Source organism: Orbilia oligospora (assembly GCF_000225545.1).
Source record: "Orbilia oligospora ATCC 24927 unplaced genomic scaffold scaffold00215, whole genome shotgun sequence".
Classification (NCBI taxonomy): Eukaryota; Fungi; Ascomycota; class Orbiliomycetes; order Orbiliales; family Orbiliaceae; genus Orbilia; species Orbilia oligospora.
Window position 1 is genome coordinate 2,448,174 of NW_011645772.1, and position 26,757 is coordinate 2,474,930.

The window sequence follows — 26,757 nt, forward strand, 5'->3', positions numbered from 1 at the left end:
GCTGAGGTCCTGGGAATGCCCGTGCGAACGAAGTCAATACCTCTAAAACCCTGATCAGCAGTGCCTTATTTTTTTTCTCAATATATCTATCTTTCATGTCTACTTAAATTTAATACTATTATATCTACTCTAACTTTCCCCAAGAAGCTTGCTGTGGCATGTGGGGAAATATTCGACTCTAAAACCCAACAAGACGATGTAATATTTTCCTACATGACTAATATCTGATTTTATATCTACTTCCTTTGCTTCCTACCTAAGAGGTAAGCACTTAAACAAGTCGGTACCTAGTAATCACTTTTCAGTCTTGTATTAAAACGCTTCAGCACACTGTACTCACTTTCTAGGTAGTACTCAACGATTTAGCTATTTAATTTAGTACCGAATTAGGAAGTAGTTCGATACATCCTGACCAAGACCCTCTATCGCCGTGGAGATGTTGCTAGGGGAGAATAGTTTAGATAGTCTGCTGTGGTAGTTGACTGGAGGCGCTCGAGGCCCAGCCATGTTGCTATCCAAACACGCAACTTAAGCACTCAATAGGTGTAGATATTAGATCTGCCGAGTAATGCATAATACTTTTTGACGCACTCTTAATCATCTACGCGTATCTCGTCGCTTCCTCATCTCATCAACCCCATCTCATCAACCTCATCTCAGAACATACGTATACAACCATTGTAAGTAAGCAGTACCAAAGCCAGCCTTTCACGCGATATATGGTAAACTCTCAGGCCTAATAGTTCACGAATAGTTTTGGATTCTCTACGGAACACCTGCCGGTATGGAGCTAAATGCTAAAGACGCCCTCAAAAGCGACGATCCTACGCCCACTGCATATACATACACGTGCAAAATCTCACCCGCCACATCTCCAGCTGAATCAACACTCCCCATCATACATACGCCATTAACGGGCTCTGAAAGTGAAATAGAGAATTTTCCCGAAGACGCTATTATCATCAAGAAGGGAAAAGAAGAAGAACAGTCAATTAACGGCGAAAGCATCGAAAGCCTAGGTCTCGAGACGATGTCGCTTACTAGCGGTAGTTCTCAACAGCAAACCTCGCTCAAGAATCAAGAATCACAACGGCCAAAGAGCAAGTCGTTGTTTCCATTTCCAGCTGACGTTACTCAAAGCATCCTTGAGATGCTTTCTCCAGCTGATATCCAAAACTTTGCTCTCTCTTCCAAAGCAAGTTGTATAACTGCTTTGCCAATGCTTGTTCGCTGTGTCACATTGCCCCTATCAGACGACAAAACTGGCTTTGGGAAGATTTTAGGTGTCAATGTAAAAAACTATATTGGGTATAATCTACATTCAATCAAGCTCCTATCAGATCAAATTGATGTGTACTAACTGGCTGCATGATATCTAAGAACCGCGATCGTGGATATTTCCAACCCGACGTTCTGGACCACTAACTACCCCGGCCACCTTACCATCGGTAAAACCCTTCACGAGTTCGAAAACTTAAAGCACCTCATCATCAAGAAATCTTCACCATACGTCAGTGATGCTGTTCTTGGCTCGGTCCTCCTCTTCGTTGTCGAGCAAAATGTTCTCGAAGAACTTACAATAGACTTTGCCTTCTCGGAACAAATTGCCGGGGTTAAGGCCTTCAAAGACAGGTTTCGCCAATGTTGGCTAACTATCCACGAGGGCGCCTTTCATTCCAAGCAAAGGCAACTTACAATTTTGAACATCAAGATAATAAATCCCAACCTTGAATACGACGGTCTCAATGAATGCCAAGAGTTCTGGGTTACTATAATGCGTACAGTTCAGAAACTTAGGATTGACCTCAGAGGTGTTCCAGTTCCAGAATATGCACCAGACAAATCTCTCATATGGACCAATTACTTGCAAATGGTTTCATCATGTGGTGTAAATGATATTGAAGTGGTATTTGACGAAGATGTTAGCCGACACTACACGGAGATCGGTTCTCAGTTTCCCAATATAGAAAGACTCAAAGTGGGCTTTACAGGGCACAGTAGAAGCAGGCCATCGGTAGGTTATGGAAAGCATCAAACAGGACCCTTAATGGTGTGGTACATCTAACAGGTGATTTAGGCCGAGCTTTCGGGGCTTGGGCGAATGAGATTTCTAAGATCAGTTGATTTGCCATGGGCCTACGATAACATAGTCAGTGACTCCGGCATTGTTGGGAACATCTACAGCAAAGCAAAGGAGAGGGCCAAGGAAGTTGTTCGGGCGAAGACGCCAACAGAATCAAAGGATGAAAAAATGAAATTGCAAGTTTTGAAGCAAACAAAAACTGCTTTGGCGATCCAAAGCCTCACATCTATTAAAGATGTAACCTGGAGATACGTATCAGAAGAAGACGGAGAGGAAGTCTTGTTGAAATTATCCATCCATTGGACTGGCAAAGAGCCTCGCGTTACAGAAGTTGGATTTGGCGGAGAAGAATAGGTGTAGCTTAGCTCCACGTCCCACAGGTGGCGCGCGTTTTCCTGATACGATGTTGGTTACGCTTTTGCACAGAGGTCAACTATACTTTGAGACGGGTGGCTGTTACTGTTGGATTGCAACAACATTCACCAAATATTTCTAGCTGCGATTTGCTGCATGGAGATGCCTTGCACGAGGAAATGACCCGAAACCTTAACCCCCTTTGAATTCCTGTAAAATAAGTACTCAAGAACTATTGTGCACACGAAAGAGATCTCACAGCCCGCGAGCTCGGATCCAATGTTTTGATTTTTGTGAAATTTATGCTGTGGGAATAGATGTAGGTAAATAATTGCCTCACATCGCGCCGCAACTAGTACTCAAGCTCATAAGCCAACCAACGGTTTCGAATATATTCTGAAACTCGATGTTGTGATGGCAGAGTCTCCGCTGTGGTAGGCCAAAAATCTTGCAAGGCTCTGGATACTTCGTTGAATACTGCGCTTTTGCATGCTGACATATTAATGCATCTTCATCCGTGTAATTGATACCTCCCAGCGGTACCATCCAGTTCCCTCAACTTACATGAATCCACGATCAATATTTTCACCACCTTGAAGATCTTTTTCACTCTTTTTCTACTATACCCAAAGTCTGTTCCGCTCAGTCGAAGCACCACATACATTTCATCCATCCAAGATTAGCACAACCCAAGGGCGACCATTTCATTTGTTGAATATAAGGTCGCAAGAAGTTTTGACATAGGTATTATGCGGCTCCATACTGGGCTGATTATACTTCTTTATGCTGTCAAGCAATCCCTTGCCTTAAACGACGATGATAATCACGGCAAAGATAAAGTTATGACGAGGCTCTCCTCAATAAACGAGAATACTCCTGACCTAGAGGAGGTCACATTCACTTGGACCGGCGTTATCAAGAGCATGTTTGCCGACGAGAAGGATACGTGCCTCACTCTTGACATCCTAGGCCTCGATGGGCCCGGCATGATAAGGTACCCCCAAATTGGGACTCGTGTCGGTGTTTATAAATGTCCCTCGAGCGTTGCCAACGCCCCGGCTTATCAGAAATGGTTTATCAAGGGGAGATTGGTTGAGGGTGTCGATGTCGAACCTGTCTTTGAAGGATTGATTCGGACCAACCAAGTAACTATGTATGGCAAACGGCTTTGTCTGGCGGGTCGTATGGACCCAGGGAGGACGCCTCTATCACTATACGATGCAGAGGAACGGCACGCACAGGCGAAGTTTTTCAATTGGGAAGATATGCAGGGTGTTGATGTACACCCAATGTTCTGGAATCACAATAAATGGTTTACATCATGGGGGGTGGTATACGTCGATGAATGCCGGCCAGGTGACCACACACAGGCTTGGCATATTGGGTTATCACCGGACAGGGATAACAGAAGAAGGTACCCCGATGACCCAAAGAAGTGGACTTGGTAAGTTCTTCACCAAAACCTTTTATTCAACTACTCAGAGTGAACCTTCAACTAACACGGTATTACTAATAGGATCCGGCCCAAAGGGATGCCATCGACCCCGTGCGAATCACCTCCAAACCGGGACCCAAGTAAGAGGGATGGAGAACAACCTGAGGCCCTATGCATTCACCGAACCGATTCTAAATGTAAACCAAACTATCCTTATCATCCGGGCTTGATGCGCCCATATATCGCACCAGAAAGAGTTAAAGAACAAGAATCAGTCCAATGGGTAATGCTCGGATGCTCCCCTTCGAATTGGATGCTTCAACATAACTTTGCTTTGTTGGATAGTGGATCGGGCGACATTAGAGATAGCGTGATAGGAGACAGAATTAAGGATCCTCGTATTCCACCAAAGTACGTTGATGCTGACTACCTAGATGTTCATCTCCGAGATGGCCAAGGCAGCTACTCGCCTGTTGGAAAAGAGCATCCGAACTTCCATAGATTTTAGTCTTTTTTTGTTTTTTTTTCTTAGTCAGCTAAGCTAGTATTGACTGTTTAAACTCTTCCTCTTTTCATACTCAGACGTGATGATCGATAAATGATCGCACTTCACTTGGTTAATTGATCTTCTTTCTACTCTTGTCTACATAAATGGTGCGATTTCCTCCTTGCTTCTTTCTTACTTTCGGTTTCAGTCTTAATTTTTACGATGGTTTCTCTCAAATATATGTCCGAACTCCCATCCTGTAGATTGAACCACACTGGCCTGTGTTCGATCAGAAGCTTTGTGTAAATCGTATCTATGGCGTTTAATGTACTTATTCAGAATGTATCTATGCCTGCTATAAACAATCATTTCTATATTTTCCTATATATATATTTCTTCCTTGTTTTTTGTTGCTGAGGCACAGTTCTTCGGAATGGACCCCTTCACTTCGCATAAGGGTATCGACTGTTTAATTTTAGTTTCCTAATGGTAATGTTAAACCAGATAAATTTCCTAGCTTCCACCTATACCCAAAATTAGAAGGCTACATTATATTAACTCATTCCGTGGAAACTTGCAAATTCCGCTGCTATTATAATATGTTATATAGAACAAATGTATTGGCACACCTGCCTAATACTTCGACAAATTACTTTCACTCTTCCCTCTAGACTTTCGTAATAACTGAAAAAATTCCGGCCAGCGATACAAGGCCCCGAGTCTTTTTTCGGGATCAACTTGAAATACGATACTCAATAAAGCATATAATCAAGCTAATGGTAAAACTCTTTTATTTGCACCTAGATTCAGAAGGGAAACAATATATACCAAACAATACCAGAGTTATGGTTACACAGTGCAGAATTTGCGGAAACATCTCTATATGCAACCAAAGAAAGCTATATTATAAACATGCATAAAATCGCAATACTATAGCGAAACAAAAGTGCTGGTAATCAAAATTTAAAAGCAAGACGTGGTTTTTGCAACAGAAAAATGGCGTTGCTAGTGAATTGACGGTATTCCCTTATACACTTTCTTATCAAGATCCTTCGGAAGGCCACCCTGAATAGCTAAGCGTGGCAATTTAAAACCAGCGCCCGCGCCTATTATTATGGTAAAAATATGTAAGTCTCATGTAATTATCCCAAAATGAACGTACGGATCTTAGCTCTGACTTACCGATTACATCACTAAGATTACCTTTAAGCGCTGAGGAAAGCCCAGCCTTCTTTTGGCTCGGGGTCTCAGGTTCCAGAACTGATGGCTTAGGACCGGGTGCCGGCTCCTTCCGATTCGACCCTTCCATAGCAGTTCCCATGAGACCTTTAAATTTTCCTTCCTTCTGTTCAAGCTCTAAATCTTTTTTATCCCCGAAGGATGGGGCTTTCTCTAATCCGAATATGTGGATTTGTGCTATAGATTTTTCTCTCGAAATGTTAATCAATCCTCCGAAATCCCGCAAGATCACTATAATATTAGAAGCAAACAATCAAAATGGGTAAACTAACCGACTGCAAGGGCTGCTATGGCATAGTTTTCAGCAGTCCTGGTGGACTGGTCGGCTGACTTGGAAGCAAGGTCACCGCTTCCAGTTGGATTGTAGTAGCCTACAGCGTCCCCGATATATAGCGACGGGGTAGGGGCAAATGGCAAATGGAGTCTACAAACAAGTTAAATTCCGTGAACTCCGAAATTGGGATCAAATTTGGGGGCCTTTGTTTTCCAGTTCATACTGTAAGTGTAAAAGTGTGGATGCAATATTTGGATACAACGCCCAAATATTTTGCTTGATTTGGTCAAAGTTAGGCAACTTCGAGTCAATCAACTCTTCAGCCCGTTCTAGGGCCGTCTTCCCTTCGAAATATTTCGAGCATAAAACTATTGCATATGTCACCTATTTTAAAAGAGAGTTATTGAATTAGTATTCTCTGTTTATTAATCAGGGTGTATAGATTTGCGTCAAGAAAAATAGTACCGGCATCACGCCTTGTTTCACATAGAAATATCCTCCTTCTCTCCCATCTGGACTACCATCGCAGCAATTAGTTTTCCCGCAGGCAGTTAAAATCCCCTTGGGAGTGTCGGTCTCGTCACAATATATTTCGAGCTTCTGTTTGAATCCCTTCCCACCAGAATGGAGAGCTTCAATACGCGCGAAGTTATCTAGTAAAAAGTAATTCTATGTTAGCATTATCTAGATATTCACAGCAACATCTACAGATGTCAATACTTATGAAGCTAAGCTTGTAGGACGTACCTGTAATCCTTTGCGCAAATCCATTGGTCTTCCATGCATGTCCCAAAAAATCACCCAATGCCCGTTCGTATCTAATTTCCTCAAGACTCATTTTGAACAGTCTAGTGAGATACCCAGATTCAATCCATCCCTTTCGAAACCTGGTTTCTTCGTTTGCAGAGCATTTGTTTGAAATCCAGACTCCTTTCCAGTTATCCTTTTTTGCAAATTCCAAAATGTCAAGAGACTCTGGGTCGGCATTTTCGGCTGGAGCTCGCTTTCGGAGACTTTCACGGCTGGTGAGCAGATGTTCCGATGCAGTTGAAGTGGGTACTTGGAATGTTGGTTTGAGGATCGAGTCTATGGTGCTCGCAGAGGAATGGAAAGTGTAGATCAATGACACCTAGAAGATTAACTGAATTAGCATTTAAACTCTCTACTTCTTACGCAAGGAGTGTTTGAATTTTAAGCATACGGGAATCAATACAAAAAGGCCCGTTGCGACCAACGATTTGGTTGAGATGAGCGGCATCGCAGCCACTATTAGGTATATCACTAGGTATACAAAAGGTTTATAGACGAATTTCTAGCTACTATAGGTCGACTTCCCTCTTGCTATAGGCGAATTGGTTTACTGATAGGATTACTGCTCAAGGGTCAATGTATGAACTGTGCCCAATTTCCATACAGATTGAAGAGTATTTCCAATCCGGATGACCAGGGCCGAGAAGATTCATAAGGTCATACGACACATGTACAATATTAAATTCTTACGAAAAATGCCTATAGCAACAGTTTAAAGATGACACTACCGTTGAAACTAAGGAGGTCTAGAATCCTTGAGCGTCTCAGAACTTTCCTGTCCTTCTCAAATTTGAAAAATATTTCTGGGGTCAGAATCGATTTGTTCCTCCAACCCTAAAGTTTGTTAGTTGATATTAGTTGATGTTGGAGTTTTAACATTTTAGAGATCGAGAGAATCCCAGAGAGCTCGAAGTATAGATTCTCTAGATCAATATCTCGTACATACCGTAGCTTAGACAGAAAAGGAAGTTGGAGCTATCTAGCTCCGCGCACCACATCCAACCTCATATGATCATACTTAGTAGCACAGAGCTAGGGTAATTTAAGGCAACCCAAGCCAGTCTTCGACAGCGTGGTACCCAGTTATAGTTGGCTCCGCCACATGCTTGCACATGTGCCACAACCTTAGGTGCAAGGTACCGATGTTATTATGGCACGACGCAAACTCTTATTCTCAGGATCCGTTTCAAGATGCGTCGATGGTAATTTTTTATGGAGTATACGGAAACCTTAGCTTAAAAACAAGTTGCAAGTCCAAGCTCAATCAAACAGCCTGGATTGTGGCAGTGCTCAATTCTTTACTGACAGCTTGCCTTAACCGTTTACCGCAGTAATACTTCTATAGCTATCTAGGCCTGCCCAAGATCAAGCCTTAGCTAGTTTCTCTCCTAAACTCTTGATCAATTGACAGGTACATATACGTCCTACTAAGTCATAGTTTGCAGTGCAATTTGTCCAACACAGTACCTAGCCCCGCATTTCCTTTCATATAGAGTTATGATCGATCATGTTACTCAATATTGATCAATTCACGATCACCCTTAGTATTCTGTGAAGTTATGCACTTTCAACTGCACAGCGGAATATTTCAAAGATATTTGGACTACGTAAATCAGTGTGCCACAATAACGTTATAACATTTAGGACCTCTCCTCGTTTGATTAACGACAACTGAGAGTGACATTGCGCCAATATATCAGGTGGCAAAATCAGAAGCCTTAGCCGCAGGACTTACTATTCTAGTTCATCCAGTTCATTAACATAGCTCTCTTCGAGAATATCTAACCCAACGGCATCTTCCCGCTCAGGGTCGCTCCCACCAGACGTCATACCCCCTGACCTGAAACGGTAAAGATCTAGTGCATCTAAATCCGGATCTGCAGCAGCACCAGCATTGCTCTGAGCCCAAAGTTCCGAGGCATCCTGCAATTGTATCGTGTCTCCCTCCTCTGAAGATGAGAGAGGCAGTAACGGAGGTAGAATACTCTCATCACTGTCCTGATTTTCTTTGAGGAACACTGAAGTCGGTTTATTTTTTTCTTTTGGAAGAGGTTCATCGAATGGATTATAGACTGAAAACTCAACCCCACCTTCTGGCTTGCGGCGACCTGGGCTGACAGTCTCATAACCATCCGCATCAATTCCCCCGGTTGATAATAAAGCAGAGTTAGGTGCGGAGTTAGTATTCACTTCTGGAGCCCAGTCTACAGTGAGATACTCCAACCCAGTTGTTTTAACGCGTGGCTTCAACTTGTTGGGACCACCATACCCATAATCTTCCAGGCCTTTCCATTTCTGCCTCATAATTTGCTTTGAATCCAAGGCATCATCAGCCATATAAAATTCAAAATCATGCCCAGCCTCGACCACATCTTTTATATATTGTTGTGGTCTATCACCGTTTGCAGTCAGGTATGCATCCCCAACATCAGTGCGAGTAGGAGTTAGTTTCTCCCCAGACCCATTGCTACCAGCTGTCTTGTCAGAACCTGTGCTACCTGCTGGCCTTAGAGATAATAGTCCAGGATTTGCCTGTGTGCCCCCATATCTTGTCTTAGGTTGCACTGGTACTTCTCCGATGGCAGCGGACCACCACTCACTGTTCACATCTAACTCTTCCCATGATTGTGCTCGTAGAGTTCCAGTCTCCGGGGATAGTTTATCCATGGGTACAACTTGGCTGCCTTCACCATCAAAGTACCGAATGACCGCATCTGGGGTATGCTTATTCCCTTTAGACAAACAATCTCGTCGTGAATACAATGCTATCGCTAGTGGTGGAGGTCCAGCCGGGCCGAGGGTTTTCCAAGCCTCCGGATCAAGCCGTGAAAATATAGTTATCTCAGTAATATCCACCTCGGGAAGTTTCGGGGCGACCAGAGCGTTTAAAGGTAACCTCGGATCCCATTCTGGAGGGTTTTTTGATCGTTGTATGGGATTCAAAAGAAATGGTGGAGGGAAATATTCCGCTACATCCCCCTCCCGGAGATTATTTATCTTGTAGCGATCCTTCACCACCACCTCTGGAGTCCTTTGGGTGAAGATGGGTGGAATGATATTGAAGCATCTCTCACGGCCGACTGTCCCAGGGATAGTATATCCCATTGCTTCAGGTACCCTTTTGACATCCATTCCATCCCAGTCAACTTTGAACGGCTCTTGAACTTTTCCTAATTCTAGACCACGAGCCACATACGCTTCGTATTGTTCAAGAATATGCATTTCTATCTCCACCCTGCGGATTTCAGAAACGTTTTCAAATCCTAGAACGTTAAATTTGATAGTGTAGGCATTCGTAGCGGCAATATATGCCGAGAAAAAAATGGCCTTACTATAAATCATATTGAGTGATATCGTCTTCGAAATGCCGTAGAATGGGTTCTTAACATATATCGTTCCATATAAGAGGTTGCGTACAGAGAAACCAGCTTCCCGGCCTCGCATAATTATAATACAAGTCCACGTGCGGATATTTTACCTATACCTCGTGGAAACAACACCGCTCCCTCCATGAAAAGATAATTTGAGCCCTTTAAATGCCCAGAACATCCCACGCATACTTGCGGACCGTACTGAACTCGAACGTTCTTACTTTAAAGTTTTTATAAAAGTCGCAATTTCGGAATATAGCAAACAGCAAGTAATTCATGTCATACGGCCTCCGTCCAAATCATGATACGAGTTTGTATGCCTATAGCTATATAGCTATGAGCCTTGAAACTCCCGAAAACCGAAGTAAACTTATATATATCTCGTAAACCCGGATTTGATTCTGCTGCGAAAATGGGGACCGGGTCGACCCTGGTCCTTGGGTACACATCAATTCTGACTTTTTTGATATTCTCCACGGAGAATTTCTCGATATAAATATTAGGTGGCGCTAATTTGCAACGGCTACCTAAGACGCCAACATGGAGCTGTCCCAAACTACCAAAGTTATCCATTGTAGCAATTTACTTACTCGATATTCGAGACAAAAATTCTTCATAATAAACACTCGAATTTTCAGTTAATTCCAAGCAAAGTAAATAACGAGCCATATTCCAGTGCGTAAATCTATAAAGTAGGTAGTATATACTAATACCGATCCTGTGTCATGCCAGCCATGTCTCTGGTATTCCCATGGCTAGCTCTTGAAAATTATCTGAGTCCACAGGAGGGCTCACCATTTCATGATGAAGGCTCCCATAAATCCTGTCGCCAAACGCAGCGAATACCTCGAATACATCTCCCTCCACCATCCCTTCCCCCAAAACGATATTTTCCCATAATGGCGACTCCTCATTGATCTCTTGGAAGGAGCGAGCACCAGTTTCAGAAATACCAAGGGCGTAATGGTCAATATTTCCATACTCTACTGGCGAAAATGACTCAAGTGTCTGCGTACCCGTTTCATCCCAAAGCCTTATAACTGCAATGGGGAGTCCATTATTCGACAAACAACCAGGGAGCTGCCATAGTGCTATCGCACGAGGAGGATAACCTGCATATGTCGGATCCTCGAGTTTGTTATAGTCCAAAGTCGAGGTCAGGCTAAATCCAGTAGGTGTCCATTCTTGCATTTCTCCATCAGGGCTCGGGATGTGAAAACAATCGAGCGGTATTCCGGGGATATCGGTGGTCTCTAAAGTATTGGTTTGCTCGCCATCAGGATTTATCCATGTGAAACCCCATGTTAGACTGTACGCATTTGCTGCAGATAAGAAATATAAGAGTAGGGCACAGAGATACCGTATGCCCGCCGCCATTCTTGATTTATAGGATTTGAAACCTGAACTTGTAGACGCATGTTAGAGAAGGCCCGTGGCATTTTGACAGGCCTCCATGTTATAAATTCCCTCCAATAACTCAAATATGCTCTCTCCTGTAACATTAATATTGCCAGCCCAGTGTACCTCACGCTCTGAAACAACGCAGAAAATACCACACGGCCAGCATTCCTGAAGATACGCTGTACATCCCGAGAAAGTCGGCTATAAAAACACAAATACAAGTCCCCCTCGGGTCCGTAATTTAAATTTAATTAAAGACCCAATGTACTCCAACAGAATTAACTTAAGCTCACTAGATCCTATGATCATAAACCGAAATATACCAAACCAGCCTGTCTAAACCTTGCTCCAGCTATCATTCTACTCAATATTACGATTTTCAGTGACGATATCAAGTCTACTCAGATCCCAAGCTTATCACCGTGGCACCGGCTCCTGCAGCCTACTTTCCACTCATTTACAAGTATACTAGTAATACAAGCTCTTAATTAAGCATCCGATCCAGCTAGAAAGACCCAGTACCAAATCTCCAAACCGCCTACGCACTACGGCAAACTCGAGCTCAAGGCACTATGACATTTGAATTGATCATCATTGGCACCAGCGCTGCTGCATTCCTAAGCGGCATGCTTGCAACCGAGGCCTATAAAGCTCTTGAAATGATTTATCTCGAACATCGCGCCCGAGTCAACCACGAGATCGCTAAGTTCGGACGCCCACTCAAACGCAAGGAACGAAAGATTATGAAGAGAAAATTTAAGTTGGATCAGATGGCTGCCGCTCTCAGTGTCAATACCTTGAATTCCAAAAACAGTAGACGTTCCGACCACGCACATACGCACGGATCCGGTTCAGAAAGAAGATCCGCCCCCAGAAGCAACTATTCAGATGTACCACAGCCGGCGCCACCCCCCTTGCCTAACCCAAAACACGGCCCGTTCGCCGACCAATCTCATGCTCTGTACATCTACGACGGATCTTCCAGCCCAGATAAGGGACTCTCACCCCGAGATAGTGCCCAGAAGAAAGAATAAAAGAGCTAAAAGAGAACGATGGTTGCAAGGAAAGTCAGACTGGTCTTCTGGTTTAGTTGAGATGGTCACAGGTCTTCTACGTGAGATCAATTGATAAGAGAATCATTCATTATGCATTACACTATACATGGTTTTGAAGACTCTATTCAGTTAATGATAGAATAGAGCAGGGAGATAGTGGCTTATTGAAGGTGTACAATAGCATAGAACTGAAATAACATCGGCTATCGAAGCCTACAAGTTATATACACTGCCCAGTTGGGAATTTGATTGATTCATGCTATTGAGTTGAAGTTGGTTGATGAGCCGAGGCTCCCAGACCCTGGTCCCGTGACCTCCAAAGCACCACTTGTAGACACTTATAATGACCATAAACATAGCTGGAGCCTCAATAAAGAACCAACTTCTTTCATCGACACCTCCCATCGCCCTAACCTCTCCCTATATCTGACCTCCCAAGCCAGTTTTCATTCAGCCTCCCAACATTACTCTCTCCATCTTCTTGTTTCGGGCTCTCCCCTATATACACCGTTTCTATTCCTCCTCTTCCTTGTCGCTTATAAATATAAAGAGCTCTCACAAGTGACCAGTTCAGCTCTTTCTCAAGATGGATCCAGCCACCAGTAAAATCCAAGCCCCAGGAAATCATGATTCGGCCATCTCAACCAATACAGGGCCTAGCAGCCCATCTGCTTCAACCAATACCAACTCAGATGGTTCAGCTGCTCCGATCAATACCAAATTTGACGAGCCAGCTAAACCCACCCTCCTCCGTCGCATCACCGACAAAGTTGTTATCCCAGTTATTGCTCTTGGCCTTGCTACGCCAATCATCTCCCAGGGCATCTGTTTGGTTGGCTCGAAGATTCTCAAGCATAGAATGGATCGCGAGACCGAGACCATGATGGCTAGGGCTCGTGCTGGTGGTAGTTCGAATATTGGTCGCGGTGATCCAATTGCGCTTTCGAAGGATGAGGAAAATATGCGAAAGGCCGAAATGTCTGCTATTAAAGAACATTTCAAGCGTCGCAAGGAGGATGCAAAGGTTCAAAGACGGTTGTTGAAGGCAGAGAAAGCTGCTATACGTAATAGTGGATCCATCTTTGCTCAAAAACTCAAAAAGAAGCCCTCGCCATCTACCACCACCACCACCGCCACGGCAACCGCCACTGCCACCATCGATACAGCTAACCGCCAACCCGTCATCGAAAACCCAGACCCTCCAACCTACTCAGAGGCTATCAGCCGTGTCGATAACTTGGTTCCTGAATGGGGGCAATCCGACCCCAGCACCCTTCCGTTCCAGATGTCAGCTACTCCTATCAACCCCAACTCAGCTACTAATACCCCAGCTCCTTCCAAGTGTAAGGGTGTTCTAAATTGGATCCAGGACAAGAAGTCAGCTGCCTACCAAGGACTCAAATTGGACCAAAAAAAGGCTGCGTTTAAATCAAAAGTCAAAGTCACCAAGAAAGCTGGTCTCATCTTCGGTTTCGGCTATTGGGGAAATTACTAAGTCCTTCTTTTTCTTCTCTTTTATCCTTTCGAGATTTCAGAATTTCCAACTTTCCAATGATTGTCTCTTGCTGCTCTTGTAGTCGATTGGACATCCTTCAAATTCGTGAAAATTCCTAATACAGCTGCTCCATCCGCTGTTGTAGCGTTTTTGTCTTATTTTCTTATCTTTTCTAACTGTCTATTCCCTTGGTTAAGACTGCACAATGCATACTCGGTATGACCCAGTTTCCTTGTTTGCCTTTAGTAGAAGGAATATTTATTCGCCGTTGGAGCCAAATTTCTTCTTTTCACGCAACCTCAGCTGTATAGGGCAGGCTAGAATACAATGTCAATAAGCCGAAAATCCAAATGAATTTCTTCGATTACTAAGCTTTATCGAAAATCCAGATCGCTGAGAGACTATCCGGACGAGCATATCTGAGTCTGGATTAAGTAAGATATAAACCATACAGCCAAGGGATGTATGAATATGCATGCAAATCCCTCTATCGTCCTATACAGGAACGTAGATGCTAGATTACGCGCGCTTTCTACTGAATACACATCATATCAATTACACCTACACACAATATAACAGTACTGCTTCTCTCACAGCATTCGGCAGTTGAAGAAGCCAAAAACGGACGAACTTTCATTCCGAATTTCTACATCAACACTCATGAATTCGTACAACTCCTCTACTCAGCTTATACGCTCCCTCCAATAACGACATTCTTTAGTTATACACGTTACGTAATATCTCATCATGGCCAAGGTTTTAAAAGCCATCGGCGGCATCGGCGACAAGATGACATCAAGAGGCTTCCTCATGTCCGCGCTAGGTACTTCAACTTTCGGTTCCCTTCCAAGCCTCATCATGCCCTTCCTCGGCGGGGCTATGGTCGATCCTATAATATTCGGTACCATCACATCTGGCCTCATTATCGTCATCAGTGCGATTGGGAGCATTGTCGTTTACATTAAATCCCGCCAAAATTCCCGTCGTGCGATCGAAAAGTCAGCATTCGGACGAATCTTGACGGATAAAGAACGCAAAGAACGCAAAACAGAGTACAAAAACGCCAAACTCAAGGCTAAGCTGGATAAAAAGGCAGAGCAAGCACAGCTGAAGGCAGAAGAGAAAGAATTAAAGAGCGAACAAGCTAAATTGAAATCTTTAGCGAAAGCCGAAGCGAAGTTGTTGAAGAAGCAGACAAAACAGGTAAAGAAGGAGACGCTCCAAAAGAAGATTACTGGCTTGCCCTTGAAGATTGTTTTGGGAAGTGTCAAGTTTTTGAACACTCTCGCAGTAGAGATTCCGAAAGCCAGTGTACCGGATGTTCCCACTGACGCGGTGCTGGGTGCGGTGCAGGGCGATATTTTGCCAACGGAACCGACCGATGCAGTCTCATTAGCTAAGACTCAGCTAGATGTCGGTGAAGCCAGCGAAAAGCTACCATCTACAGGTCTTGATGAAGCCGAGGGGAACTTGCCAGAGACAACTCTTGGTGAAGTCGATGAAAAGCTATCAGCGGTGGACCCTCAGACCGGTCCTGTGGCACCAACCCCTCTCGAGCTCACAACTACACAGCCAGTTCCAATTACTCCTATAACAAGCGCCCCCGGGTCGACACCGATGCCTATCACACCAATCTAAGCTAGTCCCGTAGTAATGTGGGTACAAAGTCGAACGAATAAGGGTGCGAGGCCTTTTCAGTTTTATTCTAGATTAACCATTCATCGATTCAACTTTCCCCTCCAATCAATTTTGCACTGTTAGAATCCCAGAAGAGCATCAGCCCTACCACAGCTATGGATCCAAATTCTTTTATGTAAAGACCTCTGGACATGGTATATATATATATTCAGACTATGAAAAATGTCGTTTCTCCGCTCACTTCCCAATCAACAGTCGCAGTCTCAAAGACCTCCTTTCATCGGAGTTTAGCAAATTTCTGTGTTCTAGCGCGTATATCCCAGTCACTTAACTTGGTTGCATTTGATAAGAATGAAACGAACGAAAGTAAAAAGTGAATACACTCAATTGCTCAATTGCAAAGTACCACAAACGAAGAAACAACAGAGGAATATAAAATCAATGAGCTGGACCACATCGCCACAGGAGCTTCAAGGCTTCAATAAATCGCAACCTAGGCTTAGCCACTAGTGATGTAATTCGAGCCATGCCGCAAGTTCACCAATTCCGAGTACCTTACTGCTGTTAATCAAGCACCACCGCCCCGACAATTCCAGCCTTAGTCATCGCACATGATGGTAAGCGTCATAATTCGGTGGTAATTCATATTCCTCAGGTATGTCCATGTCCCGAACGCGTGGAGCATACATTCCTCTTTCCACGTAAATATTTCTTTCCCGCTTTGTCAGCTGCCGTCCGAACGCACGTCTCTCGTATTCGGCACGAGTGTCGCGAAATGAATGTTTTTCATACATTTCGCGAATTAATTTCGTTAAACCCCACGACACCATCCCGGTAACTATTATAACAGCAGGAGTGCAAACAATAGCAATGTCACCGCCGCTGATCATTGTAGATGCGATTGGAAGGACCCGGGTTCGGAGACTGTTGACCGGGTGTTATTTGGGCTTGGGGTTCGTCTGAAGCTCTTGCCGTTCAAATGATTGATAGAATTCGTTCGATAGATATAATTGGGTGGCTTTTTATATTTTTTAGACGGTTCGGTAACCGGATCCGCGATTTATACCTGATGCTAAAGCGGGTGTTAGAAAAAAGGCTGTGATATCTATATACTTGTCCCGTACCCGGGTTAGAAGTCTATGCATGCATAAGAGCGGTACCTACTGAATGTGACCTTTCCTTGACTTGTATCTCAGCATTGGCTTGTAGAGTGGAAGGTTATATTTAGATGTCAACCACAATGCACCAGTGTACCGACTTTTGTGCCGTAGCGGTGTCAAGATTCGAGTTTACGAATGTATGGAGCGAGTGTAGTGTGGGTAAGCGATGTCCGAACGTTCTATTTGCTATTGAAAGACAAAGATATATCAATACAATCGGATACATACAGTCTTAAGTCTTCAGCTCCAAGGCCTGGGTTGTCTACAGAACTAGTGAATATCAGACACTATTCACACTCTGTCTGTCTGATGTATTCCTGATTTCCAGCAGATCCCCAAAACGACAGACAACACACTGCGTTGAGGATGTTGGATTCTAACATGCTTACCTCATCGAGCGATTCCCCATTTCGTCCATTTGAGGGGCCTAACTTCTCGGTCAGCCCAAGCGGACGATTTCCTCATCTAGACCACAAACAGGTTCCATGGTAAATTGAATGTGGATAACTTCATTACACAGTGTGCCTAGCTCCGATCTTCATTTGTTCGGAGGAAATTTAAAACTCAACGGATATATTGTTTTCGCCACCGAATTTCCCCCCAGGTCCAGACCATGGTGCCAACCATCGATCCTGTTCGCGACGTTTTTTTTTTGGTCTCGCTAGGCTTCAACAGGTATCTCGCCTAAGACACAATCTTCAGAAACCTCATTTCGCGTATTGAATGAGACCTCTTTACAAAACAGTGTAGTGTGGATCCTTATGGCGATCCGTGCTACCACGGGAGCCACACGCATACGACAAGTTAAATCTCTCCAGTCCCAAGATGCAGATTTGACCTCGTATCCATTCGTCGGATATTCGGATCGGGATCTCAGCTTTAAAAAAACAAAGGTGGTGAGGTCACCAAACCATCCTGCTCGGGATAGGAGCTTGCAGAAATTAACAATATCGCAGTCGGAGCTTAAAAAGCAATGGCAAAATGACAATCACATCATGACATGAAGGAGTCTTTCTTGCTCGGAGATAACACAGGGAATGTGAACTCGTATCCGATCTGGTCGGCCCTGATGGCGTTTTCAAGGACCAAGACCCCAAAACGGTATTGAGCGGCGGCTGCAAGAGACACGGGAAGCTTAAGGAGGCATATTGCATATATCGACTTTGACTTGTTCACCTATTAGATAAACTATGCAGGGTCGATTGTGGACTGAGACTCGCAGCTCATGCTGTGATTGTTTGATTTTTGCGGAACTCGGGAAACCAGGTTTTTTGGGGTGCAAGAAGCAAACCCGACCCAAATGTGACGGGTTTGCATGCCGAAACCGTATCCGCCTTCGGGCGGAGAATACAGCTTTCGATCCTAACCTCAGAGCACTTTCCACGAAATAATTTGTTATTTTCGACGTTACAATCTGGTGTCTATGGAGATGTCTTGATAAACGTATGCTTGAACGCCCCACCCGATGTCTCTCAACACTCGCTAGATGATACTCTGTCCCAATGGGATATCATCTTGGTACCATGGTATCCATGCTTAAAACTGGCGATTATTGGCGAGATGGTCAAATATGTAAAGTTACACCAAATCTTCAGCCACATACGGAAGGCGACTTATTTTTTTTATGTTCAAAATACTCGAATAGACTACTCCAAATGACAGATAGTTCCCACCACAATCTACGCATTATCATTGTCTCATAAATTGCTTATGGCGGACATCATCAATCCGAGAAAAGCTAAGACAACAAAAATACTGTTAATCGTGCCACCTATGAAAACACGGGAAGAAAATATATCACATTTCTAGTACGCATCCTAATCCACTCACGCTGCAGAAAAGCGGCCAAGCAGCATTTGCCTAACCTTTGCCATTGCCTCGGAATATGCAGTACTCAGAGGAATTTTGAACCGTGCCATAACAAATTACAGGCTTCAAATCTCCATAACCTTGAGAATTCGTGATTGTCAGGTTTATGTACACTTTGATAAATTGAGACACCGGCAAGAGTCAACCATCTTTGGTCATCGATAAGTGATAGTGTAATGTACAAGCACAAACTCAGCCTGCCAACTCGCAGAGGGTATATGTATAGCATGTAGGCGCATGTCTCTCTATGCGGCGAGGCATGTAGATCCCCAAGTATATACATATTCAAGCTCAAGTATGTTTCATATTTTCTTTTCAATCAGAAAGATGATTGGTTTTCTACATCCAGAAAAGCTAATACTCATGACAAATTATATTTTTTTAGTTCTTAGTGCGGGGGAAGTATAGCATGCAGATCAGATCAATTTTCGAGAAAATAGATTACTACCCATAAACTTCGTGTAACCACAACGGGTAACCACCGGTATGCCGCACACACGAAAATGGAATGCGGCTGGATAGGCGGCCGACAGGATCTTCTCCCAGCCGGTGCGATGGACAGGAGGGCCCGAGAGAGTCGGCTTCCCCCGTAATTCATGCCAACGATCAAAGAATGTAAACGCATATATCCACTCTTTTCGCAGAAAGCCAGAAAGACAGAGTGCTCGGCAACATGCACTTTCAAGCAAGAGATCGTCGATTCGGTTCGGCTGACAGGGTCCGATAGGTCTTTTTTTGGTTAGCATACCAGAGGGGTATTTTGAGTCTTGCTCTCACGAGACCAGCCGCGTTCAACCAGTGTCTCGATGGTGGTTACCCCTTCGGTTGCGAACCGCATGACACATTTGGTATGAGTGGTTCAGCTTGACGAAAATAAATCGTATCTATGTAAGAACGAAGTGCCAATCGACGGGAGCTGACGAGATCAAGTGACGAATCGAGTCCGTTAACGGCTAAGGCCATGCGTAAATGATGCAAAGGGGGGTTCAGGTTCGCCAGTTTGTTGTAACGGCGGCGTTAATCAAGTAAAACGTCACAATGAGAGACACTATCTGACATGATCACAACTAAATCAAGCTACACTCTTCAACGCCAAGTTAAATCAGTAAAGCTTCGTACCTAAGATCATAGTATGTTTGTGATACTATATCGGTAAATTTTCCGGTAATATTAGGTCTCTCTAGACAACCTAATCTCAAAGAAATGTGGTAACTAAGTATTATTGGTATTATTGCATTGCTGTTATATTCTATGCGGCGCTAGAATGCCCTCAACCTAAACGACATGTGGTATGAAGAAGATCAGGGTTCAAGTTTGATTCTGGCTAGACGAAATATCTATACCCAGCATGATCGACCATTTACAGAAATGCCGTTGCATTAGTGCCATGTAAGGGTCTAATTGGATAGATATTTAGTTTGCTTTAAGGTGCTACTTACATGTACCATGCGAAATAACAAACGCTCCTCGAAGCGACCTCGAAAGAGGCAACGACTTTCGCGCGGGGTGGAGACCCTGCACGGTGTTATTTTGGGTCTGGACTAAATTCGTTGCATTACTTTTTTAGCTCGATGTCTTGATTGGAAATCTGATGCAAGCCTCGTATATGGCGCACGCAAATGCACTGAGATGCGGGGAATACCGTTGGGCTTTGACTCCACCTTTAGCTCCAGCTATTCTAATTTATTTCATGAGAGAAAAATAAAATAAAACAAAAATAATTTATTTTGAGAAATCCAAGAAAGTATAACGGTGGGAGCAAAAATATGCACCAGCCTCCTATGCCAATGAAAATAGATTGTGATACCAAATGAGTGGCTGTGGAATGGCCCGGTTAAAGATTCATGCCGTGTAGGTGTTTGCGGCGATACATGTATTGGGAAACAGCATTGAGAAAAAAACATACAAGCCTGGTACCGAGTGTTGACTTTGACAGCAGGCGAGTCAAGGAATACATGTTATTGTACTGGCTTCGATACCACAAAATGGTAATGGTAGCCTAGTTAGCCTAACTTGCAGATTGATTGAACAATAGAATAACCATCTTATGCTTTCGATTTAACTCGCCGTTAACTACTCTAAGGCCACACATGCATCGAAATATCAAAGTTCGATTTTAGAGCTGCAGTTTGTGCAGGCCCGGCATAATTATGATGCATGTATGTGTATGATAAGGAGAACTGAACCACGAGTGCATATCACAGGTATCAGATAGCGATGCGCCAATGAGAACAGCTAGTTTCAACCAAAAAAATAAACCTTCATTTCTCTTCGCTTTTTATTCGTTTTCTTAACCTGTCGTCGAACCAAAGAAGATGAAACGTATATACATGAAAAAATTTCGGAATCGCAACCAGGGAGTGAACATGGTTGCGCAGTTGCTAGAGGGTTGTTTTATTAAAAAAAAATTGAGGGAAAAAATTGAAGCGCAAAAGAAAAGCAATAAGATGACCCCAAGGATAGTGAATATGCAGGAGACGGACCAGGCGCTTGCATTGGGGTGGTGGTGGTGGTGGTGGTTCAACGAGTGAAATTGAGGTTTGTTCCACCGTTACACCTTGCCAAAGTGCCTGAAAGGATAAGGTTGTGCCCGGTTGTGTTTCAGAACAAAAGGAGGGATTGGACAAAACGAGCAACCTTCTAGAAAGAACGCATTGGAAACAGCAAACAAATAAAAACGCCTGTGCTTTTAAAAGTCAAAAATTAAAGTAAGAAAATAGACCGCTAATGAGGCTTTATGAAACAAAAATAACGAGTAGAGAGGGACTCTAAAATAAGATATGCTGCCGAGTGGTTGAGGATAAAGATCGAAAAGTGTAATTAGAGGGTGGATGTTGGCAGTTCAAGTAAGCAGTAACGCAAGCTGGAAAGATATCGTGAGACCAAAATGAGAAGGAGCAGAAGAAAGTCGCTAAGAGAACTTCAGACAAATCATAAGGCGGAAAGACATGTAAGGGAGCTTTTTAAAAGAGAATATCGGATGATGTCCGAGAGGGGACAATATTTACAACCGAGTACGATGAGTGAGCCATCAAAGCAAGGGGATGTCTGCACTGCATCTCAGCCTCAGCGAATGAATGGCGAAGAGGGACAGAGGGCTGTTAGAATTGGAAGATGTCGATGAATGCAGGCGAGGGTTTCTTTGGTGACCACCAACCGCCCTGTGCGGGGACGGTCTTAGTTCCCGTCGGCATACTTCTCGGGATGGAGAGCTGGCGTCGTTTCATGCGCATTCTCTTAGACAGACGTAGGCTGGCTGATGGCTTGAGAATTGTTACCCCGGAAGTACTTGTCACACCGGTACCACTGGTATCCCTTGGCGGTTCTGGTTCACTAAGGCGAGGCCTTTTTGTGGGAGGCTGAAGAGATGCAAGTCTCGTCTCAAAGCTCTCATCGTCCTAAATGAATATGAGCGGTGATTGGTTAGCGATCGTATTTCCGAGGCCCTTGTGAGCAACACATTCCATTCGAACATTCATTCCCTGCGGTCCATTTCTAGACAACTGGATTTCCAATTAGGGAAACCATGGCCGTCTTACTATGGGGTTCAGCTGGTTGCAGCGAATCTACGCTGCAATGAGGTGGAGCCAGCAAAGTAATGAAGTCGAATACGAGGTTGTGGGTTGCGAGCACGAGATTGCTGAAGGAATAGCCCTTACCTCGGTGAAACAGCCGCTATCATAAGCTTCGTCGACAAAGTCGTAATCTTCGTCGTCGTCGTCGCTATCCTCTTCCCAGAAACTCTTGGGCTCTTCGTTATCCATGCTCATCTGTTCGTCGACTTCGTATTTGCGGACAATAGATTCGAGCTCTGATAATGTATCTTCCAGAGTCATTGCTTTTCTTGTTGTAGGGCTGAGGGGAAGTTCTTCTGCTGAAGGAGAAGCATAAGCCGAATCGACAAAACTCGAATCGAAGTATGAGCCGACGGAAAGGTTTGGTGACATGCTTCTTGGTGAAGGGAGATATGGTTCCAAGTGCTGTCCGGACCAGATCTTGTGGGATCTTATAGTTGGCGTAGGAGAAGGAAATCGGAAAGCTTCCAGCTGTTGTCTTACGGAGTCCAGTTCTGTAAATGAATTCATTTTGATATCGCCCTTGAGATGACGGACGCTGTTAATTTGTGGCTTTTGTCGAACTCCGAAATACAGAGGAGCCAATGTTATTGGGAGTAAAGTGTCTCGACAGGTAGAAGGGACAATAAAGAAAATTGAAGTTTCGAAATCGATGACCTGCGTCGATATATATATAATTATATTCTGATTCGGAAAGTGAAGCTGCAGTACTAAATATGAATCGTATCGAAGCGTTCCAGTGTAATTCTTGTCATAAGCAAGTTCGAATAGCAGCAACAGAAATGATATAATATAATACGATATGATATGCGCTGAGTAATAAGAATAATAACAAGGAGCGACTGATACGTTAACGATAGAAAATCTTCTATTTGAGGCCTAAAGATTTACGAGTATTGAAAGCAGAGGCTGTGAATGGAACTCCCATGAGCCAGGGAAGATCACGATATATATAAATCCTTCCTGGGGAAATTCATATTTTAATTTAGAAGGTTCTTATTATGGGAAAATGCTGCGTCCATCAGTGCATACTGCGGGCATGAGCCAGGACCTCATTCCGGCTTAGGTCGTTGTTGGGATTCGCTTGAACATGGGTCAACCTAAAAAAGATGTTCGCAATTGTTTCTAATATGACATGGGAGACCTAGAACCAGCGTCACCAAACCACAATGCAAAGATGAGCTCCAGGTTGCCCAAGGGGTGCCACACACAAGATAATGAACAAGAGGGTACAAGCCTCCTTCTCCAGCTTGTTTTGCTGTCGTGAATAAGGCGAAAGACGGGAAGTTGGGAAAGATAATTATTATTCGATTTATAGGACGCGATATTACCAGAACTTTGAGACCTGCGGGGAGGCGGATCCAGACAAGGCAGTAACTTTTCATTTTTCGTGTATGTATTAATCCCTTCTGCGGCGGCCTTCATGCCCCCCGATGATACTCAAGGCAGGAGCTGGTTATGCCCGGTCTCCAGCCTTTCCTGGTCGGGGAATATCCTTCACAAGACATGATTCTGCATGATGCCTGCTACTTTCAAAATTGCTACCGCGAACCTCTAGCGATAGACATTTCACAAGACAATATCGCAGGCAGGTTTCTCAAGAAGTATTAAACGAGCTCACTTAATTAATTTTAACCTTAATTAATCAAATCGCTCTCGTCGGCACGAAGACAATATTATACTGTATAGACGCTTGGATAAACGTCGAACGCATGTTTCAACTGTACAGTTTCGAAGCATTATGCAACCGAATTTCCCCTTTGGCAACGTTGAAATATCCGAATTTCCCGACCGACGGTCGGGAAAATATTAAATGTCGCTGCATTCAAGCATTCAAGCGAGAAGCATGCTAGCTGGCAGTGATGTGGTGTTACACACCGACAAGATCCAAAAACTGCCTGACCGGGACAAATTTCATCCTTAAAACCTTTGAGCAAGCAGTTCTTGCTCTGTCCCCTTCATTCGACTTTTTCCGGTGGCCGTGGAAGGTCAAAGAATACCACTAGAATGACGATGGTATTTTCCGAAATATTCAAATAGATTAAATAGATTTCCCCATCGAGAACCCTCAAACAAGGGGAAGGATCGGTACCTGAACTAGGCCAATAAACTAACGAACAGTGCGTAAGCATTCCCGGCTGAATTAACAAGATCAATCCATCAACTCACCAACCTAATTGTGGCTCTGGCGATCGTCAGGTACCGGTTTCGTCCGGTAATTTTTGTCTGTAAGGACATACTGTACGTGCGTAGACACTCGACTCAGCTCAGTCGGGGCGTCACTAGTGAAGCACCAATTTATTGATAGACCATGGCCCCCTATAGCAGCCGTCTTATCAATATAATCTAGACTCCTATCGGCTTGTCGGACAGGTTGCATGAATACTGTTTGTGCAGCTGCGCAGCTTGCCCTCGGATTTCGAGAATGTGAATGATACAGACGCCGGTTTCATGTGTACAATGATATGGATCCGTGGAAAACCCGCGCCGATAGCAGGAAAAAACGAGGCTTGTGAACAGCAGCCTGAGGAGAGTATCAGGCCTCCCATCGGTCTTGTTGGATCTCCGTGTTCTAATCTGCATTCGGCGGGCTGTCTCAAAACCTTGAAGCCGGGGATCACACTCCCAACAACATGACGGAGCAAGCTCTTGTGTCACCGTACCAGCCTGGCAACACACCGCACTGGCACATACTACTATTATCCATATTGCGCTTTGGCAAACTGCGCTGCAACCGCGCAGACAGGTGCCGGTTGATGATGGCCTGCCTGAGCTCAAGGGCAGCAATAGATCCAGGGTAACTACCGCACCGGCCCCAGGCAACTAATCTCGAAGAAGGCATCTTACTCCTGAGGTTATTTCGAAAGAGGTATCTATGATGAGGGATTTCACACTTGGAAAGAAATATAATATTTTGGATGAATATTATAAATCATCAAAGCTTTCACAGTACTAGTGCTATGTACGGAGATGCAGAGAGATGTTTAGAAACCAGCTAGAATTTTCCCTGGAAATATTTTGCGACTCGCGACACGCTAGACCTGAAAGGCTATTATTTCCAGAATCAATCAACTATATGACTAAAGGGGGCTACAAATCCTCGAATAGCAACCTATAACATCTTTCTCCAACGTTGAAATCTCGGTGTGTTCTCCTATTTTACATTTAGAACTCCGTACCTGCGTTCGCTTAGGCCAAAGCGAAGCGAAAGGGCGGTGGCAGTGAAACCCCGAGCTGTCGACGGGCGTAAATTAGGCATCCACTTACTTGTTCTTGAGTGAACAAAAGGACCTCTCGCTCAGGTGAGCCATTCAGTACTTCGTTAGGACTGGAGATGACATGTCAAGTGTGTCGCGCCCTGCAGGATACAATATGCCCTCACTTTTGAAACAATATCAAGGGTCTGGTTGGAGAGTCTTCTGCCAGTCCCAGGGCTGCAGCTGAGAGTGGATACTATCATGTCATAGTCAAAACTGCCACGAGCGACGCCGAAATGGTCTAAATTCTAGGTCATGGAAGATCTCAATTGCCGTAGCTCCGACCCGAGGAGAGAATCCGATCTCATCTCGTTACTTGCGTCTCCTCACTGGTGGCTAACGGAGGGGCTTCGGACGTCGAGTGGCTAACCAGCCAATAGCATTGCGAAACGTAAAATCTAGAACGATTTTCGTGGCATTCCGGGCGGTCCACGAGATCCTAGACGCCACCACGTTGTCTTTGATTAGATCTTTGCATAGATTTATAAATCTACATCGCAGACGAGCTCTATTGAAGGCTTGATCACAGGAATGTGGCTGCAGATACAATGTCCCAGTGGGGTGTAATACGTATCTTCAAATTACCTTTGCCGATGATGTCAGACGATGGGCTGACGGAGATGCCGGTTGTTCGACGCCTCAACCAGCTCCGGAGATATGCTTTTAAACACCAGACCCTGTTTTTAAGGCTTGAGGAAATTTCATATCAGGTAAGGGCGGCGCTCTACGCGGAGAAATGGCGCACGCGAAATGCAGAATTGCAGTTGTATTCCGAGAACTGGCCGTGGAAAATCCCGTAGCCTTTCTCCATGTTTGACGAAATCATGAAGAATTGTGAAAGTTGCACGCCACATATGCACTCTCGCGTGCAGAAGAACCTCATTTCAATCGATTAATCCTGTGGCAGTTGAGCTGACGAGCCAGTCAAGTACTCGGCGAGTTCTAGGCCTTTCTCAGCCGAATGAACCAATTCGAAAGTCTCGGTCTGCAGATCTGGGGTTAAACGGCTTTTGCATCCTCCTTACCTGTCAGCCGATAGGATATGAATCGTAGAGTAGCCGACACCAGTAAACGCCGATGCAGGACTCTAGACCTTTCTGCAAGATGCCGTGCAGTTCTAAATTCGAAGCAACACGGCCGCAAGCTTGTGGGTCATTGTCTGCGGCATTGCGTGATGCGGTCAACCTACCTAGACGATGCAGCTCTAGTCCGCGCAATATGATCCTGGGCCTTTATATCTCGAAATTCAACATC

At 44.3% G+C, this 26,757-nt stretch overlaps 9 protein-coding genes across 9 annotated transcripts; 5 read left to right on the top strand and 4 right to left on the bottom strand.

The window, feature by feature from the left end:
- Positions 1 to 784: 784 nt before the first annotated feature.
- AOL_s00215g725 (uncharacterized protein) lies at positions 785 to 2,437 on the top strand (the record flags this gene model as incomplete). Its single annotated transcript, XM_011129927.1, has 3 exons — positions 785 to 1,308; positions 1,381 to 2,014; positions 2,078 to 2,437. 3 exons carry the CDS (start codon positions 785 to 787, stop codon positions 2,435 to 2,437), a joined length of 1,518 nt encoding a protein of 505 aa, XP_011128229.1.
- A 749-nt stretch (positions 2,438 to 3,186) lies between these two features.
- On the top strand, positions 3,187 to 4,380 carry AOL_s00215g726 (uncharacterized protein; the record flags this gene model as incomplete). The annotated part of the gene is made up of 2 exons (XM_011129928.1): positions 3,187 to 3,881; positions 3,954 to 4,380. 2 exons carry the CDS (start codon positions 3,187 to 3,189, stop codon positions 4,378 to 4,380), a joined length of 1,122 nt encoding a protein of 373 aa, XP_011128230.1.
- A 984-nt stretch (positions 4,381 to 5,364) lies between these two features.
- Positions 5,365 to 7,130, bottom strand: AOL_s00215g727 (uncharacterized protein; the record flags this gene model as incomplete). The annotated part of the gene is made up of 7 exons (XM_011129929.1): positions 5,365 to 5,465; positions 5,542 to 5,775; positions 5,871 to 6,022; positions 6,096 to 6,256; positions 6,338 to 6,525; positions 6,620 to 7,001; positions 7,074 to 7,130. 7 exons carry the CDS (start codon positions 7,128 to 7,130, stop codon positions 5,365 to 5,367), a joined length of 1,275 nt encoding a protein of 424 aa, XP_011128231.1.
- Positions 7,131 to 8,416: 1,286 nt separating this feature from the next.
- On the bottom strand, positions 8,417 to 10,024 carry AOL_s00215g728 (uncharacterized protein; the record flags this gene model as incomplete). The annotated part of the gene is made up of 1 exon (XM_011129930.1): positions 8,417 to 10,024. One exon carries the CDS (start codon positions 10,022 to 10,024, stop codon positions 8,417 to 8,419), a length of 1,608 nt encoding a protein of 535 aa, XP_011128232.1.
- Positions 10,025 to 10,776: 752 nt separating this feature from the next.
- Positions 10,777 to 11,430, bottom strand: AOL_s00215g729 (uncharacterized protein; the record flags this gene model as incomplete). The annotated part of the gene is made up of 1 exon (XM_011129931.1): positions 10,777 to 11,430. The coding sequence occupies one exon, from the start codon at positions 11,428 to 11,430 to the stop codon at positions 10,777 to 10,779; it is 654 nt and encodes a 217-aa protein (XP_011128233.1).
- A 596-nt stretch (positions 11,431 to 12,026) lies between these two features.
- Positions 12,027 to 12,488, top strand: AOL_s00215g730 (uncharacterized protein; the record flags this gene model as incomplete). The annotated part of the gene is made up of 1 exon (XM_011129932.1): positions 12,027 to 12,488. One exon carries the CDS (start codon positions 12,027 to 12,029, stop codon positions 12,486 to 12,488), a length of 462 nt encoding a protein of 153 aa, XP_011128234.1.
- A 607-nt stretch (positions 12,489 to 13,095) lies between these two features.
- On the top strand, positions 13,096 to 14,004 carry AOL_s00215g731 (uncharacterized protein; the record flags this gene model as incomplete). Its single annotated transcript, XM_011129933.1, has 1 exon — positions 13,096 to 14,004. One exon carries the CDS (start codon positions 13,096 to 13,098, stop codon positions 14,002 to 14,004), a length of 909 nt encoding a protein of 302 aa, XP_011128235.1.
- Positions 14,005 to 14,751: 747 nt separating this feature from the next.
- AOL_s00215g732 (uncharacterized protein) lies at positions 14,752 to 15,642 on the top strand (the record flags this gene model as incomplete). Its single annotated transcript, XM_011129934.1, has 1 exon — positions 14,752 to 15,642. One exon carries the CDS (start codon positions 14,752 to 14,754, stop codon positions 15,640 to 15,642), a length of 891 nt encoding a protein of 296 aa, XP_011128236.1.
- A 6,130-nt stretch (positions 15,643 to 21,772) lies between these two features.
- AOL_s00215g733 (uncharacterized protein) lies at positions 21,773 to 22,756 on the bottom strand (the record flags this gene model as incomplete). The annotated part of the gene is made up of 2 exons (XM_011129935.1): positions 21,773 to 22,069; positions 22,331 to 22,756. 2 exons carry the CDS (start codon positions 22,754 to 22,756, stop codon positions 21,773 to 21,775), a joined length of 723 nt encoding a protein of 240 aa, XP_011128237.1.
- Positions 22,757 to 26,757: the final 4,001 nt, after the last annotated feature.